This window comes from Nyctibius grandis, chromosome 6 (genome assembly GCF_013368605.1).
Source record: "Nyctibius grandis isolate bNycGra1 chromosome 6, bNycGra1.pri, whole genome shotgun sequence".
Classification (NCBI taxonomy): Eukaryota; Metazoa; Chordata; class Aves; order Nyctibiiformes; family Nyctibiidae; genus Nyctibius; species Nyctibius grandis.
This window is the reverse complement of record NC_090663.1, coordinates 72,204,171-72,219,033: the sequence shown is the minus strand read 5'-3', so window position 1 is coordinate 72,219,033 and position 14,863 is coordinate 72,204,171. Positions and strand designations below refer to the sequence as shown.

At 36.7% G+C, this 14,863-nt stretch overlaps 1 protein-coding gene across 5 annotated transcripts in view; it reads right to left on the bottom strand.

The window, feature by feature from the left end:
• Positions 1 to 500: 500 nt before the first annotated feature.
• ANAPC10 (anaphase promoting complex subunit 10) overlaps positions 501 to 14,863 on the bottom strand; it is a 38,800-nt gene continuing 24,437 nt past the window's right edge. The window contains exons 5-6 of one of the 5 annotated variants that reach the window (XM_068403465.1): positions 3,576 to 3,728; positions 501 to 887 (exon numbers count right to left, since the gene is read on the bottom strand). In XM_068403465.1, coding sequence (XP_068259566.1) covers positions 657 to 887; positions 3,576 to 3,728 — 384 coding nt within the window. In that variant the 3' untranslated portion in view covers positions 501 to 656. Of the gene's footprint in view, positions 888 to 1,994; positions 2,055 to 3,575; positions 3,729 to 10,899; positions 11,035 to 14,863 lie in introns of those variants that run through there. The other 4 variants (XM_068403467.1, XR_011048401.1, XR_011048402.1 and 1 more) reach the window with 4 other exon arrangements.

Sequence of the window (14,863 nt, the reverse complement as noted above, 5' to 3'; positions counted from 1 at the left end):
AATACTCTTAGCCATATGGTTTAGTTTTAGGTAGTCCTGCAAGAAGCAGGGAGTTGGACTCGATCCTTATGGGTCCCTTCCAACTTGAGATATTCTATGATTCTATGATCTACTTTGCAGTTAAGGCAGCTAAATCCATGCAGACAGTCATTAAGCAGAAAAAAAACAGTACAGAGAAGGGTACAACACTAACATAAACAATGATGGGAAAATACTACTGGTAATGTCTTTAAACCATGTCTGCTCAAGAAGAATGCTCTTTTTAAAGAGCAACTTTTAGGTAAAGGAAGGAACAGTAACACTATAGAACAAACTATTTCCATGAATGATCATTAGGGGAAGAAATCACCCAAGAAAAGAACTGTATTATATCAAATCAATTATTGATTCTCAGTCACAAATACATTCTTTTAAAGTGCCCAGGATTTTTTCTTCTCAAATAGTACAAGAGCACTCAAAGACTCCAAGCAAAAGTAATGCAAAAATTACAGACTACAATATATTGTAACACAAGATTATCTTTATTTCAAAATCATACAAAGTATAAACACAAAGATATAATTACACTGAAGTAAACCCTGCTCTTTAAGTATCTGAATACTTAAGCAATGATACAGCCATCAAAAAATGTCTTTATTATTTCTCATTAAGAAATTTTATCTTATGGAGCGATACATCATGAAATCAATTGTTGTACATCTAGGAAATTTACCAATAGAGCTCTCTTCCACCGGGGTGTACACTTTGATTTGTCTCATGTGAGTGTCTCTTCCATTTTGGTGATTAGCTAGAACAGCAATCTGAATCATAAACGTGCGAATAGGCTTCTTATGAGTATCTGTTAAAGGAACATGAATCCAGCCGCTTGGTTCCACTAATTCAAGTTGCTGCCAAAAACAAGACAAAAAAGCAAAACATTCAGAAACAGTTAACATACTTAATATAAATGATCACATATTACACCTGTTTAGTATAGCAGAGTCTTGCAAATCAGATTATAGTTACTTTTTCACATGAATTTGAAATAGTACAGTTGAATACTCATAGCTAATTTACTGCTGATGTAATTGGATACAAATTAAATTCAGTTGACTACAGTTATGTTTGCTTTTGCCTTTCAGAATCTACCCTTCATTTTGTGCCTTAACCTTAAAATAAAAATATAAAAAAATATAGACTTGAGTATAAATTTGAGAAAGTCAAAGTAGTACTATTTGGATCTTGTTACTGAAGTACAATGCTCAAAGATGACAGAAAATATGCACCTTAAAGTTAAATTGTTTTATCTAGACACTGTGAACTAAAATAGCAACAATGAGTTATGCAGGAAACTAAATCCACATACACTCTGGGTTTTCAGAAGTTCCTTAGATTATTAGGGGGTCTGGGGAGGAGGGAGAGGAAGGTGACAGAGGAAAAAATACAGGATAACTCACAGACTTCATCTCACCTATGTGTCAAGATAGATGCCCGGCCAATTAATAATTGCTCTACAGCCATTTAATCACATTCTAAGGCCCATTTTGACTTGGTTTTTATACAACAAGCCAAGTGTAAAATGATTATATTTTTCTTTTTTAATTTTAATCCTACAGAAACCAATGTCAAAGCAAGCAAAGAATTGCATTTCATTGACTAAACCACATCACTGACACATCAGCATGCTGAAATCAAGCTAGATGCTATGCAGAAGTGTGGTAACAGCTTTTGTTTAAAGTTAGTTGCCCAACTTCAAAGCACAGCTCAAAACACATATGGAAGAGCACACAAGTAAGCGGAAGTCTTGAGGGGGGGCACGCAGGGAGGGGAACAAAAACCAAAACAGTTGTCCACAAGCAAGTGGATTTCACACAGCTAAGCAAATAAGACTGCTGTTCTTAGCAGCCGGAAGATCTAGATCTTAGCAGCAGGAAGATCTATGCTTTGAGCAGCTCAAAATTCCCATCTTTCTCCTGAAAATACTGCATGACAAAACATCCTGTCAAATGCCTTGCCTTTGCTGAAGCTTTCAGAAGACCCATCTGAGATCTACTGTTTCAGAGGCAGCAAACACCCTAAGGAAATGACCCAAGAAACAAGTAAAAACAAAAGTTTGATGACTACTTTAAGTTTAAAAAGACAAAAAACCATCTCATACCTCTACCTTAAATAAAAAAAAAAAAAAGAAAAAAGAAACCACAACCCAAAACTCTCCACTGCTGGAGGCTCTCCAACAAATAATTTCCAAAGCATTAAATCCACTAAACCTTAGCAGCAAATCTTTTCACTCCAGGAGCTAGACACTTCCACAAACACACATTCACTTATTTGTTGTAACCTTGTTCCTTTCAAAAAACCTACAAAATCTTTTTTTGCGTAGGAAACGTCAGGTAACGGTTGGCTTTACAAAGCGATAAAAATTATGTACTGTTGAAGTGACTTTACAAAGGGGAAAATTTATCATGGTGAGGTAGTAGTCAGTGGTTTGAGCAAGTATGCTTTCCGTCTCCACAGTGAACCGAAAGGATGAGGATTGCAGTAATATTTTATTCAACTAGTACTAAGGTAAAATGGCTATGATTTAGAAGAGAATTAAAAGGTTATTGCTAATTAAACTTGCATTTTAATATTATTCTCACAGTTTACAAATTTTTGACTACTGATCCAAAGTGGAAAATCTAAGTTCCAGAGCTATGATATTGGGATTTTTATGCTTGGATCTATATGAAATGGATTAGTTAATACAGTAAAAAAAAAAAATCTAGCACTTTATATAGGTTGACATCATTGGTTCCAGATAGATCCAATATAGTTCAGGTTTGCATGCTTTATTGGGAAAGAAACTGCAGAGTGAAATAATGACTCTACCTCCAGAACCAAGAGACCTACCAAGGGATTGGCAAAATTGTACTATTCATATAAGAAGAAGTTGGATGCTTATTAAAATCAGAGAAAAATCACATCTTTTAAGAGAATTATTAGCATCATAAAAGGTAAGCATTGGAAGGTTGAATTGCAAAGGTAATTTTACTAATGTAATAATTTATGTAATAAGATACAAGTGGATAAGTTTTTGATTACATATTTATCAATGCTTTGTTTCATCCATGATCAATGGGATGTGGTCATATGCTTTATTTATAGCATGTTATTTTTCAGTCCTGCTACAAAGGCAACCAATTTCTTCATGAGCCTTTCTACAGAGATGGGACAAGTAATTTCTACATCTGTAAAACAGGCAACTGAGGCATTAGGTTAATTAGATTAAAATATTCCCTAGTTCCACATGTCAAACTTCACATACTTTGAACCTGATTTTTACTGTCCTCAGTAACATACAGTATTTTACATGAGGTTTAGCGCCCACTGAGTTAACTTGCAGTTACAAGCATCTGCATTTCTGCGAATTGGTAAGAGTTCTCAAACCAGCCACCAGAACACACAGTACGAGCAGCCACCTAGGAAGAGTTATGCGAGTGCATCGTGTAAAAACACCATGACTAAGCACAGATCACACACAATTCATCAAGCAGCATTCAAGTGTCTTAGCCACAAAGCCTTTTTTTTTTTATTCCTGAAATCTCTCCTTCACTTACTCCACATGTTCCAACTTCTGTAACAGATGAATACACATCCTTTACTGCACAAATCCTGGATTCATCCCCAGAATAGACCCCCTTCGCCATTCCAATCAAATAGTTCCCTCTTGGACAAAGCATGTGACACTTGTGATGAAGTTGGAGGCTGTACTACAATGTATTAAGTGCAAGAGGTCCGAGTTAGACTTAAATGTTTGAAAAAAGTGAGCTCTTGATTTTTGCCCTCTAAATAACATTACTGTACTGTGACATTCTTTGAGTCTAACTTTTTTTTTTAAATTGATGCCTACATAGTTCAGTAAAATGATTAAAACCTTGAGACCCACCCAACTACTGAAGTTGAAATACAACAAATCCTAACGATTATTATCTGAACATCCACTAGAAATGGAAGTAATATTTTGCCAGTATGATACACATTTTCTGTGACCAAAGGAATGGTACAAACCAGACACACACACGCTCCTAAATTCTTCTCCTCCACATCTGTCATGCTCTTTCAGAAGAGTGAGACAGTTTCTTTTTCCAGAGGGCCCAGGTCCTTCACCAGCGAGAAGCAACAGGACATGGGAATAGGCGGTGGTGGTACAAGACAAAATGCTGCCCACTCTTAGTTCAATGTCAGCACCCAGATCCAGCCACTACAATTCCTAGCAGAAGTGGGATGAAATATGCAGCTCTACTATGCCTGGAGCATTCCCAGTGTGAACAGAATCTAAAGGGAACTTACTGTGAAGTTTTAAGAAATTCCTATTAAGCCCATGCAAATGGCAATCTTTCAAAGCCTTGTAAACTGGTCTGGAAATTTGGGTGGATTTTTACAGGGAGGCAAAAGGCACATCCTCAACACAAAGGCTGAACTATTGCCAAATTTCAAATCCTTGCTTCAGAGCTTGGGGGCACTGGAGCATCAAAGGAGGACACCAGAATATTCTCACACAAGCAAAATAGCATACTTTTCACTAGCCTTATTCTTGGAACAGAACTGCTTTGGCTGAAACTTTCAAAAAAATTCAACCCAAAGCAGACATCTGGCATGGAAAAATCTGTCTGAACTGAACTTTGGCAAAAGTTATAAAGTAACTAAGAGTTAAGGCTTAAAATTTAAAGGGTCGCACAACCTTAAGTACAGGTGGCACTAGCAGCTCTACCTATAGCAAATGCTGTATTTTAAATCCATTTCAGTTAACTTTGCTGTCAATCCTGTTCTTTAAAAGCACTAGCCACTGTGTGCATATATATATGTTTCACTCCAACTCTACAGCATAAGTCCACTATGAGAAAATACTAGATAAGTTTCCTCCTGTATTTTTTCCTCCCATATATGTCCTTAAGAATCAGTCACAATTAACTGGGTTCCAGGAAAGTTTTAAAAATCAGCTACATTATTAATTCCCTGAGTGAAATTAAAAATTGGAAATTTATGGGTTTTACCAGAAAAGGTTAAAAAAAGGGAAACAAAGAAAAGAATCAATGCAAGTTCAATATTAGTAACTCAGGACAGTTTCTACAGCTCTAGACTAATCTTACATACAACACACTAAAAAGCCTAGGGGGTTTTTTGGTTAGTTTTTTGTTGTTGTTGTTGTTGTTTTTTTGTTTTGTTTTGTTTTTTAAATTTGCTCCTAATACTATAAATTTTGTGAAAATTGGTAAACAAGAGCAAGAATCTCAAAATAAAGGAACAAAGGGATAAAAATTGAAATGGAAAAATCACTCACCTGTCCTTTGCTGCTGTTATATACTCTTATCTATCTCTTCTCCTGCTTTCTCTCCATTGGTTTCTTATTTTTCCTGTCCTCTGCGTGCTACAGCTTTACCTATGGACATACACTCCCAACTCCCATAATCCAGGTTATTTTGACAACCAAAGCAGAAATGTTCTCAATGGAAATCTCCTCCCCAGCCAATTTAATAGCCCTGTTTCTTCACTTTTTTTTTATAGTCCAGAGGTTCTACAGAATTCCATACACATTCAGCAAGGCTACTATTGCAACTAATGGGTGTTCTACCATAGAAGATGCAAACCACACAACAAAAAAAAAAAAAAAAATCAAGGTCAAAGCTACTTGAGGCTACACTTCAGAAAGATGACTGAATACAAGACCTGAACTTTTAAGAGGAAGCCTGTTCTACACTGGTATTGCTGGCCTCTTTATAGCATAGGAAATCCAAAGAAGGCTTTTCTATTGTACTTAATCCTACTTAAATTGAATATTGACCTCTTTTCCCTACTCTGATATTCTGCTTAAATTCTGTGGTGTCTTCAAAGTGGCATATAACTCAAACTGCTACTTCTACTAGACTTATAAACCCAATCTAAGTTGTTTGCTGTATTTACAGTAGGCTAACGTCCTTGAAACAATACATGATTTTTGTTGCTTGTTGTTTCATACATGTTGTTTGTATGAAGCTATCTTTTGTGAAGGTACGGAAAGGAAAAAAACCACTGTAAGTAGTTTCATATTTAAGGTCATTACAAACATATCCCAGAATGTATGTTAGGCAGAGCTCCTAGATTGCAGGGGAGTAAGTTTTTCTGTGCATATATAGGAAGAAAAAGCAACCTGTTTTCTTCCCCTGGAGGAAAAAAAATCCTCTTCTGCACACACATACTGACAAAAAGCTGAGAATTACTGCTGCTATCACAGCTTCAGCATGATATAACATGATTCTCTGAGATGTTAGTACATCATCACATTTCTATTTTATCATCTGTACTACTAGATCCAAATGACAACACATATTTCCAGTGGCTGCCTCTAAAACAGGCTGTGAAATCAAACAGCATTTGATTTTACTCCTACTTTTCTCCTAAAATTGCTAAAGCTGCTTCTTTTTATTTTAGTGAATTAGCCACCTTTGAAATTAAAAGTAGTGGCTAGTCTCTTCACAAATAGGATTTTGCCTTTCTACAGGCTTAACTAGTTCTTACCATACAATTACATAAAAAAACTAAGCTTTTCAAAGCAGGTGTTCTCAGTAAATAACGTATTCTTCCAAGCAGAAGATTATAAAACTAAATGCCAGAGGAAATAAATGCTATTTTCAGTAATGAAGTATTTGTCAATACACAGACTTTCTCTGAGTTGAGTGATCTACTATGTGAAAGGCTTTACCCTGTTTAGCCATTATTCAGCTACCCAAATATGCTTCCACAACAACTGGCAAGGAGAAAGACGGCTGGCTAAATTTCCAAAGTTCTCTTCCCATAACTGCCATGTCCTACCACATAGGTACCAGGATTAAGAATCAGTAGATCTCTCCATAATTCCAAGTATTGGAACTGTCAACACATGAAGTAGCAGAGCTTGGGCTTCAGCCATCACTTCACTTAGGAAGGAAGAGAACCAGTTAATAGCAGTGATGCACCAGTTCCAGCACAAAAATGAAGCATGTCCAAAAGAAACTTCGAAAGTTCCAAGTGAGTCAAAGGAGGGACACCACATTAGCAGCTTAACAAGAAACACAGAAACCTGCTCAAAGGCCCCACTATGAAAAGCACACTTCTTTGCTCTAACGAAGCGACGACCACCTAAGGAGGTGGCTCTGTGGTCTTAATCAGTCACCTCCTTAAACGGTCAAGAAATCTAACTTCAGTCCATTAGGTAAGAGAAGTTTTCCATTCTTCCAAGTAGCAGTTCCTGAAGAGTCTAGAGGAGCACAGTCCATCCCTCAGGAAGATTCAACTATGGATCTGGGCAGATAGAAGTCTAGTTGCAGAATAAGCTATATTTTTGTTCAAATGAGTTGAAAGAAATAAATTCTGGGAAGATTGGGAAGGTTGAAAAAGAGAAAGGTCAAAAAGATCCTTGCAAAAAGTTTTATAGAACCTCCTTCTTCAGACTATTCTGCTCCAGATTAAAACAGTAAAAATTAACCAATGCCCAGGTATTAGAAAGTTGTATCTGATTAAAATAAAGACAACTAAACACACAAGCAGGCTAAAAAGAGTAAGAAAAGTTCACTGATATAGATTACCAAAATAAATATTTGTCACAGAATATGTATCTGAGCCTAGAAGTAGCATAGAAGTCAGCTAGACCACAGAGACTCTGAAAATATACTAGAGATGTGCTCAATCAGCTCAACTTAACAGGGAAACACTATGAAAAATGACGAAATATATTAGGCCAAATTTTCATGAATGCACTAAATTTGACTTCATTTTGCACAGATCGGTTTTCAACACATCTTGCCGAGTTTCTGTTGGAATAATTTGTACCCATTTAAATAATCAAATGCATCAAGTGTGCCAATTCAGTTTATGCCATTAAGCTGTTTGCAACAGTGTATATAGGTCCGGAATCACCCATAGCCTGTCTTCATTTCACTTATTTCTGAAATGTTGAATGAAGTGGTAAGAAGTCTTGTAAAATTAAATATCCTTTAAAAAAATGCTCTGTAAAGCACCACTCCTGCTTTATTATGTCAAGCAAAAGCAGCTCACCACCATTTTAAGGATCTTTCACTGTGAACTCCTGGTAAAAGGCAGACATCTAAAAACTAGAGTTATAGCCTCTGATGAGGAAGGAATCAGCTAAGACAATGTTATCCCACTATGAAAATCTCATCCTTTAAAATATGATCAGCCAAGTTTTAAACACACTTGACAAGTAAAACAGCAACAACCTGATGTGCCAAAAGGATTCAAGCCACAGAAGAATTTTTTTTTAAAAAACCCAATACTTGGTAAATAGTATAAAACCATGAAATTGGAGGCTAGTGTAATACTTGGAACTAAAAATATAATGCTTCTACACGGGTATCACTGAAAACTCGCAAGTAGTTTTTACATGAGACGTGCAACTGGATGGATGGAGATCTGCAGACAGATCACTGATACAATGCAAAAAAAGTTATTGACAAACCTGTCTGAAGTCTGATCCAAACTTTATTCAAACTGTGCCCCCCCTCCTTCCCCCAGCTCACTGCCGTCATTACCAACCTAAGCACCAGTATGAGTTTGTCACGGCTATTCAACAGGCACTGTGGTACAGAATTGCCAGTAGGCATCACCTTTGGGCATCACCTCAGGGACACAAAAATATATTTGAAGAACTGGAATTGCCCAAAACAGCCTCATGTATAAGTCCTATACTGCCTAGTGGTCCCCTATGTAAGAAACAAGTTTGATCCATTCTTATTTCTTTATGACTTAACACTTAAATTCCTATGGTTTCTTAAAACAATGCAGGTTCATTCATAGAAGCCAAACTACAACACCTCCAAGAATCACAGTTACTGTAAGTAAATGGCTACTCTAACAAAAATGCATTGATAGGTTCCCAGTGTGGGTAATCAGCAAGCCATATCCTCCTTGCTTGGTGGGCCAAGGATTAGGATCTATGATGCTCAAATAGAGATTCTTATACTGCCTTTCCAAATTTCATGTTTGGATTATGGAAGCAGCACAACACATGTTGGAGAATGTCTGTGGCTTATATCACATTACCACCTTGTAGATCACAGAAACAAGCATGTTTCTGAAGTGGATTATATCAATTGAGCTATGATGTAACCCAGATTTCATTTAGCAGAAGTGATTCACCAGCCAACCCATGAAATGGTTTCATTGACTAGTCCATTTTGATATTCTTTAGAATGAGGTGTCCTGATTAGAATTTCCCCATTCAGTTAAAAAAAGCAAGGAACCATTCGATTTGATTCTGCTGATAAAACAATGCAATTTCTTCCCAGATATACTTCATCTGATTCAGACAGAATTTCAATACTATAACAGGAATAAACTTAGCAAGAATACAGTATTGAAACTTAATCCATGAAATGTTAAACAGAGAAAGTCAGGTTTTACATTATTATTGCCCTCATAGTTTGCCTTTGAAATCTTCTGAAATCAGATGAGGAACATGTAAGAGGACAACAATTAAGTCTTAGACATGAGGGGAGTCTCTGGTGAATGAATATGCACATAAGACTATTGTCAAATGGGAGAAAGTGGGGTACAATTGCACATGCTGTGGAACACCAAGAATTCGATGACATGGACCCACAGGAAAAAACAGCCGTTTCAAAAGTATCAGGTGATAAAGAATCAAAAGTACTGATGCCTGCAAAATGGCCAAGGCTGTGCTGAACTGCCCACATCAAAAACTCCTGACAGGTGAAGTCACTTTGGTGGAAGTCCCACAAGTTGATACAGGGATGGTCTGGACAGATGTGGAGGGACCCCTGTCCGTGGTACTAAAGCAATCACCACGCTGCCCATCACACTCACACTACTGCATCTGCTCACGGAACTTGCCAGTACCACTTGTACAATCAGGTACAGGCCAGCCTGAGACACAAATAAATAGCCTGGCAAATGCTCGGCTACTGTGGATTTGTCAGCCAAAACAGTCTTACTCAATTGTAATTTCAGAAAATATGGTCTGCTTTACTCTGGGTGGCAGAAAGAAAACAAGCAAAATTAAAAATAGACAACAATCTTTGAATACTTCATCCTCTAGAGTTTGGCTGAAAACAACTCTGCATTCTAGAAAATGCATCTGCAGAAACCACTGGGAATTTGTCACAGATTGTTTGCTAGGAAAGTCTCTCCGGAAAGAAAGGAACACTTTTCACATTTGTTGTGCCATATATACTTTTTTTTTAAAATGTTCTGTGAGGGATGATGCATAGGCAGCTCAAAATTCATTACAAAATATAGTCTCAAGATGTACATGATGTTTCAGAGAAGGCCAAAAATGTTAAATAGGCTTGGACAGTTTGCTCTCAAGTCACACATCTTTAAAATCCTATTTTTTTGTTGAGCAAGGTCACTTGAACTTTTACATAATAGAGTTTATGCTTGATACATCCATAAATTAAATCTCATTAGAGAAGGACTGCCTGTGTATGTTTTAAATGGCAGCCATTCTGTCCACTGGGACTTGAGAAAAATACGAAAGCCTTCTTCCTGTCCCTTTAGAAAGCAGAGTGATCAAATCGGCAAAAATAGAGTGACAACGCAGCCTATCATGGAGTTTCATATGTGCATGGAAATCAGGCCCAAAACTCCAAAGCAAACCTTCAACCCACAGCAGGAAATTATCTAAGTTTAGTTTGGTTTCAGCTAAAACAGATTCCATCTTAACAGGAACCTGTTGCTCCAGAAGAAATACTGTCTCCAACTGAAATCTGTCATCACAGCTGTGAAATTTTGGATCTCTGATTTAATGAAAAATGGTTTTCATAATTCATTTAAGGATCAGTCAAGAGTGGAGGAAGGGAAGGCAAACATATCCTAAGCTCATTAGCATTCTCCTGCTGGGACCTACGTCTCATTAACCAGCTGTCACAATAGACAGGAATGCCATACCTTTGCAGGTGCACTGCTATTAAACTTTGAGAAGACTCCTGAAGGTATCGGGGGAAATCCTTCGGACCTACAGGGATTTGGCTCCAATGTGAATCTCAGTTACTTCCCTTGAGCTTGGCAGATAGTATGCTGAAGCTGAAAAAGCAACAAAAAAAATTCTTGTGCTTATACTCTAGAGCAGTGGCCTGGCTGACAGTGTCAAAAATAGGTAATGCAGCCCAAAACAAACTTTCTGCTTCAGTTTGCCTACTTCTGGTACCTAAGTTGTTTAAAGTCTAAGTTGCAGACATACTGGAACACACTGAATCTGGACAGTCTGGTCCTAAAAATGAATGGTAGAAAAGCTACGGTTTGCTGCAAGTCTTTAAACTTTCCAAAATTCCAGCATTCTGAAAGAGGGATGAGGGATTTTTTTTTTTTTTTTTTTTTTTAAAATGAGGGTACTATCCAACTAAAATTATCAGTAGTGCAAAGTATTATAGATGCAGATGGGAGAAAGGAAACAGTACATTTAAAAAACAAAACAACAAAACAAAAAATTGCTAGAAAATATATAGGCAACACTGCACATTTAGAAAGAAGTGCAAATCTCATTTAATGAAATCAAACATTTTGTACCTTTTGGGAAGCACTTCCAATCATAAAAGCTTATCTCACTGCAATGTTTTTTCATTTTACAGACAAGTAACTAAGGAGGAGGCCCCATATACACAAGGTAACAGGTAAGTATCCTACTAAGTAGGATTTTGGCAGATGATGACTGATACAAGTAATTTTCAGTATGCTGTGTGACGATACAGAGAATCTTCTGGTTCTGTTTTAACAATTATATGTTTAAAGGATCAACTGTTGTAAAAATGGAGCAAACGACAGCATAAACATGGCAAATGTGATTCATAGAACTCTTTCGTTGAAAACCCTTCCACTAACTTTTACCTGATCAGATGACAGGAAAATAACAGGGAGACTGCTTTACAAAAAAGAAGTGTCAAACACAACAAAACAAAAAACCCTACCATTTCCCAGGTTCATTCCAACAAATGGCACTATCTGCATTCAATTTTTCTAGTCACAACACAAAATACAAAATAGTGACAGAACTATCAAAAAAACCCCATCTGGTTAAGTAGGTGGACTAAGGTTTTCATAACAAAGGAAATATGGCACAAAGTTGTTAAAAATTACTTAAGATGACACATTACTAGCCCTTTTATTTAAATTCTTATATTAGTCATGAATTTGAGTTCCACCCCCCCACGAAAAAAAGCCCTAAGATTTTCCAATTCCTGTACTAAGATCTAAAAACCTTAGTCTCTCTTCAAAGCAGCATCCATCCAAAATAAGGACACATCTTCTACAATTTCCAGGTGAGTCAGGCTGCTCTCAGGGTAGCACTTCAACCATCTACTGAAGAGAGGTAGGGGAAACCAAGACGTAGGATAGCAGAAAGTGACAGAGCAGACAGCTATACCAAGAGAACAGAAAACAGACTGAACAAGAGCAGTAGAACATGCTACAGCAAAGAAGTCTGAAAAATATATCAAAAAAAAACCCCTCTGAAGTTCAGGTGAATTTACATTACAAATGGGACTGCTGACTGAAAAACAGGACAAGGCATTAATATTGACAGCTGCCTTTTATGAAAGGTAACAGAACACCAGAGAATCCTACAAGAAAGGAGAGAATAAGCAGTTTCCTGTAAGCAAAGAAACAAGTGCTTTAAAAGAAAATCCTACAATACTTCCTTGTTAAGCAATGGCCTTATACAAGATGACCCTAAGGCAAATAGAATTAAGACATCAGAAGCCAGGAGACAGAAGATCATAAAGGAAGAGGGCCTATCAATTTCTCCAAACCAGAACTGCTGGATACAAGCAGAAACAATATAAATGGACTGTATGGATGCACTGCACAAATTTATTGCAAATGGAAGTTAAATGACTGAAAACACTACTGGGAAATAACTAATCTTACAAAGGTGCAGAGGTTTGCAAAAGGGATGAAAACTGTACTTCCGATTTCTGCAGTTCCCATTTGTTCTAACATATATAATGGAATGATATTATGTTTGTGTGAAAGTGCAAAAAAAAAATCAGCTCATAATTTACCTTCAAAATAGTTTAGCCATATCCAGGAAATAAGTCTAGACATAGCTACAGTTATATTATACAAAGAAAGTATTTGAAAAAAATCAGATTATGCAATGAATATTAAAGATTTAAGTGTCTGAAAACTAGCCACACTGAGTTAATACTACATCAAATCATTCTGAATAACTTAGCAGAGATAGCCTAGTGATTACACTTCACACCTTGCACTTTGCATCCCAGAGAATGCTGGAATGCTTCAGAAAATTAATATGGGAAATGAATAAATATAAGAAAAATGGGAATATCATAAGATTTTTAAAAGTCAGTAGTAGTAGTAGTATAGAGCTGCTAGCTCTCAATCACCCTTTACAGGTGAGGGGAAGAAAGTACATCTAAAACAAAAGAAAAACATTCCTCTTGCTGTAAAGGGCTCTTATTACAGACTGAAGAGAACTAGATTTCTGATCTTCTACCAGAAGACAGGCCCACAAAGCTGCATAGCTCTAAAATTTTATCTGTTACACAAAAACGTAGTTCCTGAGCGACTTAAATTGTTAGAAGATGACTGCAATAAATTATACCTGAGTGCTACCCCAAGTTAAAAAATGCTATTTATTCTTTACCAGCAAGAGGACAAGTTGTTGCTTTGTAAGACACAAAAACCACTGAGGTTAAGTGAAAGCATTTCTCCTAGTTCCACAGGCATGACCTGTTTCTGAGGAAGTACAAAATGAAAGAGAGTTGCCTCTCCTAAAATCAAGGAATTTAAAGACCCTAAACCTATGTAAATAATCCCCAAATCCTACAGAAGTATAGTATACAAACAAGTAAAACATTTTTGCATCTGGATAAGGACTGTGTGGATGTGGATACTCAGTAAGGGCGAGTGGGGCAAAACCTCATAAACTGTAACATTACTCAAGTTCATTATAGCATGCCAGATTTCAACAAGCAAAAGCAGAGTAACATTTCACAGGATCCAGAGCAGATGTAATGCTCAACTCAAGGAATATTTACTCATTGGAAATAACTGCAAGAGACTGTTGTGAAAACTATTTGTGTAAATTTAAAATGCAATGCAATGTCTCATCTGAGAAAGATCCCAAATTCATAAACATGTCTCACTGGAGATATATTTTCGTACAAATGAACTTTAAAAGAGAAGAAATAGGAGTATATCTGTCAGAGGTTCAGCTGGGTAGTTTTATATGAGCCAGAATACACTTTCATAAATTTGCAAAGTTGGAATCAGGACTGTTGCCCAATGGAAGCATTTAATTTTACATCTACACACAATCTCTTTTTCTTTAATGTACTGGAACAAATGCAGTAGAGTTTTTACCTTTTGCTTGTGCTTTCTTATATATCCATATGTAAGTGTGTCCAGAAAAATGCAAGACTATGTTTCATTGTTTAATGTGGAAGTCAGACTCTAGACTCTGCTTCTCTCAGTCTAGATGAATTCTATTTTTTGACTTCTTTCTCAGAGTCAAAGATTCCTCAAGTCATCATTCACTCAAAGAATATACAGTTCAAAAAGATATTCAGATGGAGCTACGCAGTGTTGGGTTAATGACTACCTTACTGCAACAGCACGTCTACTATAAACAGCAGTCTGGAGTAGTCTTAATGCTACATTCAACAGAAGTAAGAATATCAGCTCTTCCGCAGAAACTGTATGAGAATCAAAATAAAATTACATCATGTATGCTCCTGAAGAATGAGGCGGCAGTGGAAAAAACACACAAGAATGACATAACTGAAAACTTGCTTACCAATAGGCCTTCTAAGTCCTAAATCTAGAGCTACTGTTGGATATCATCTTACAACTTAGAGTGTGAAGTCAGTAACAAGCTGATGGAATTGGATTACAA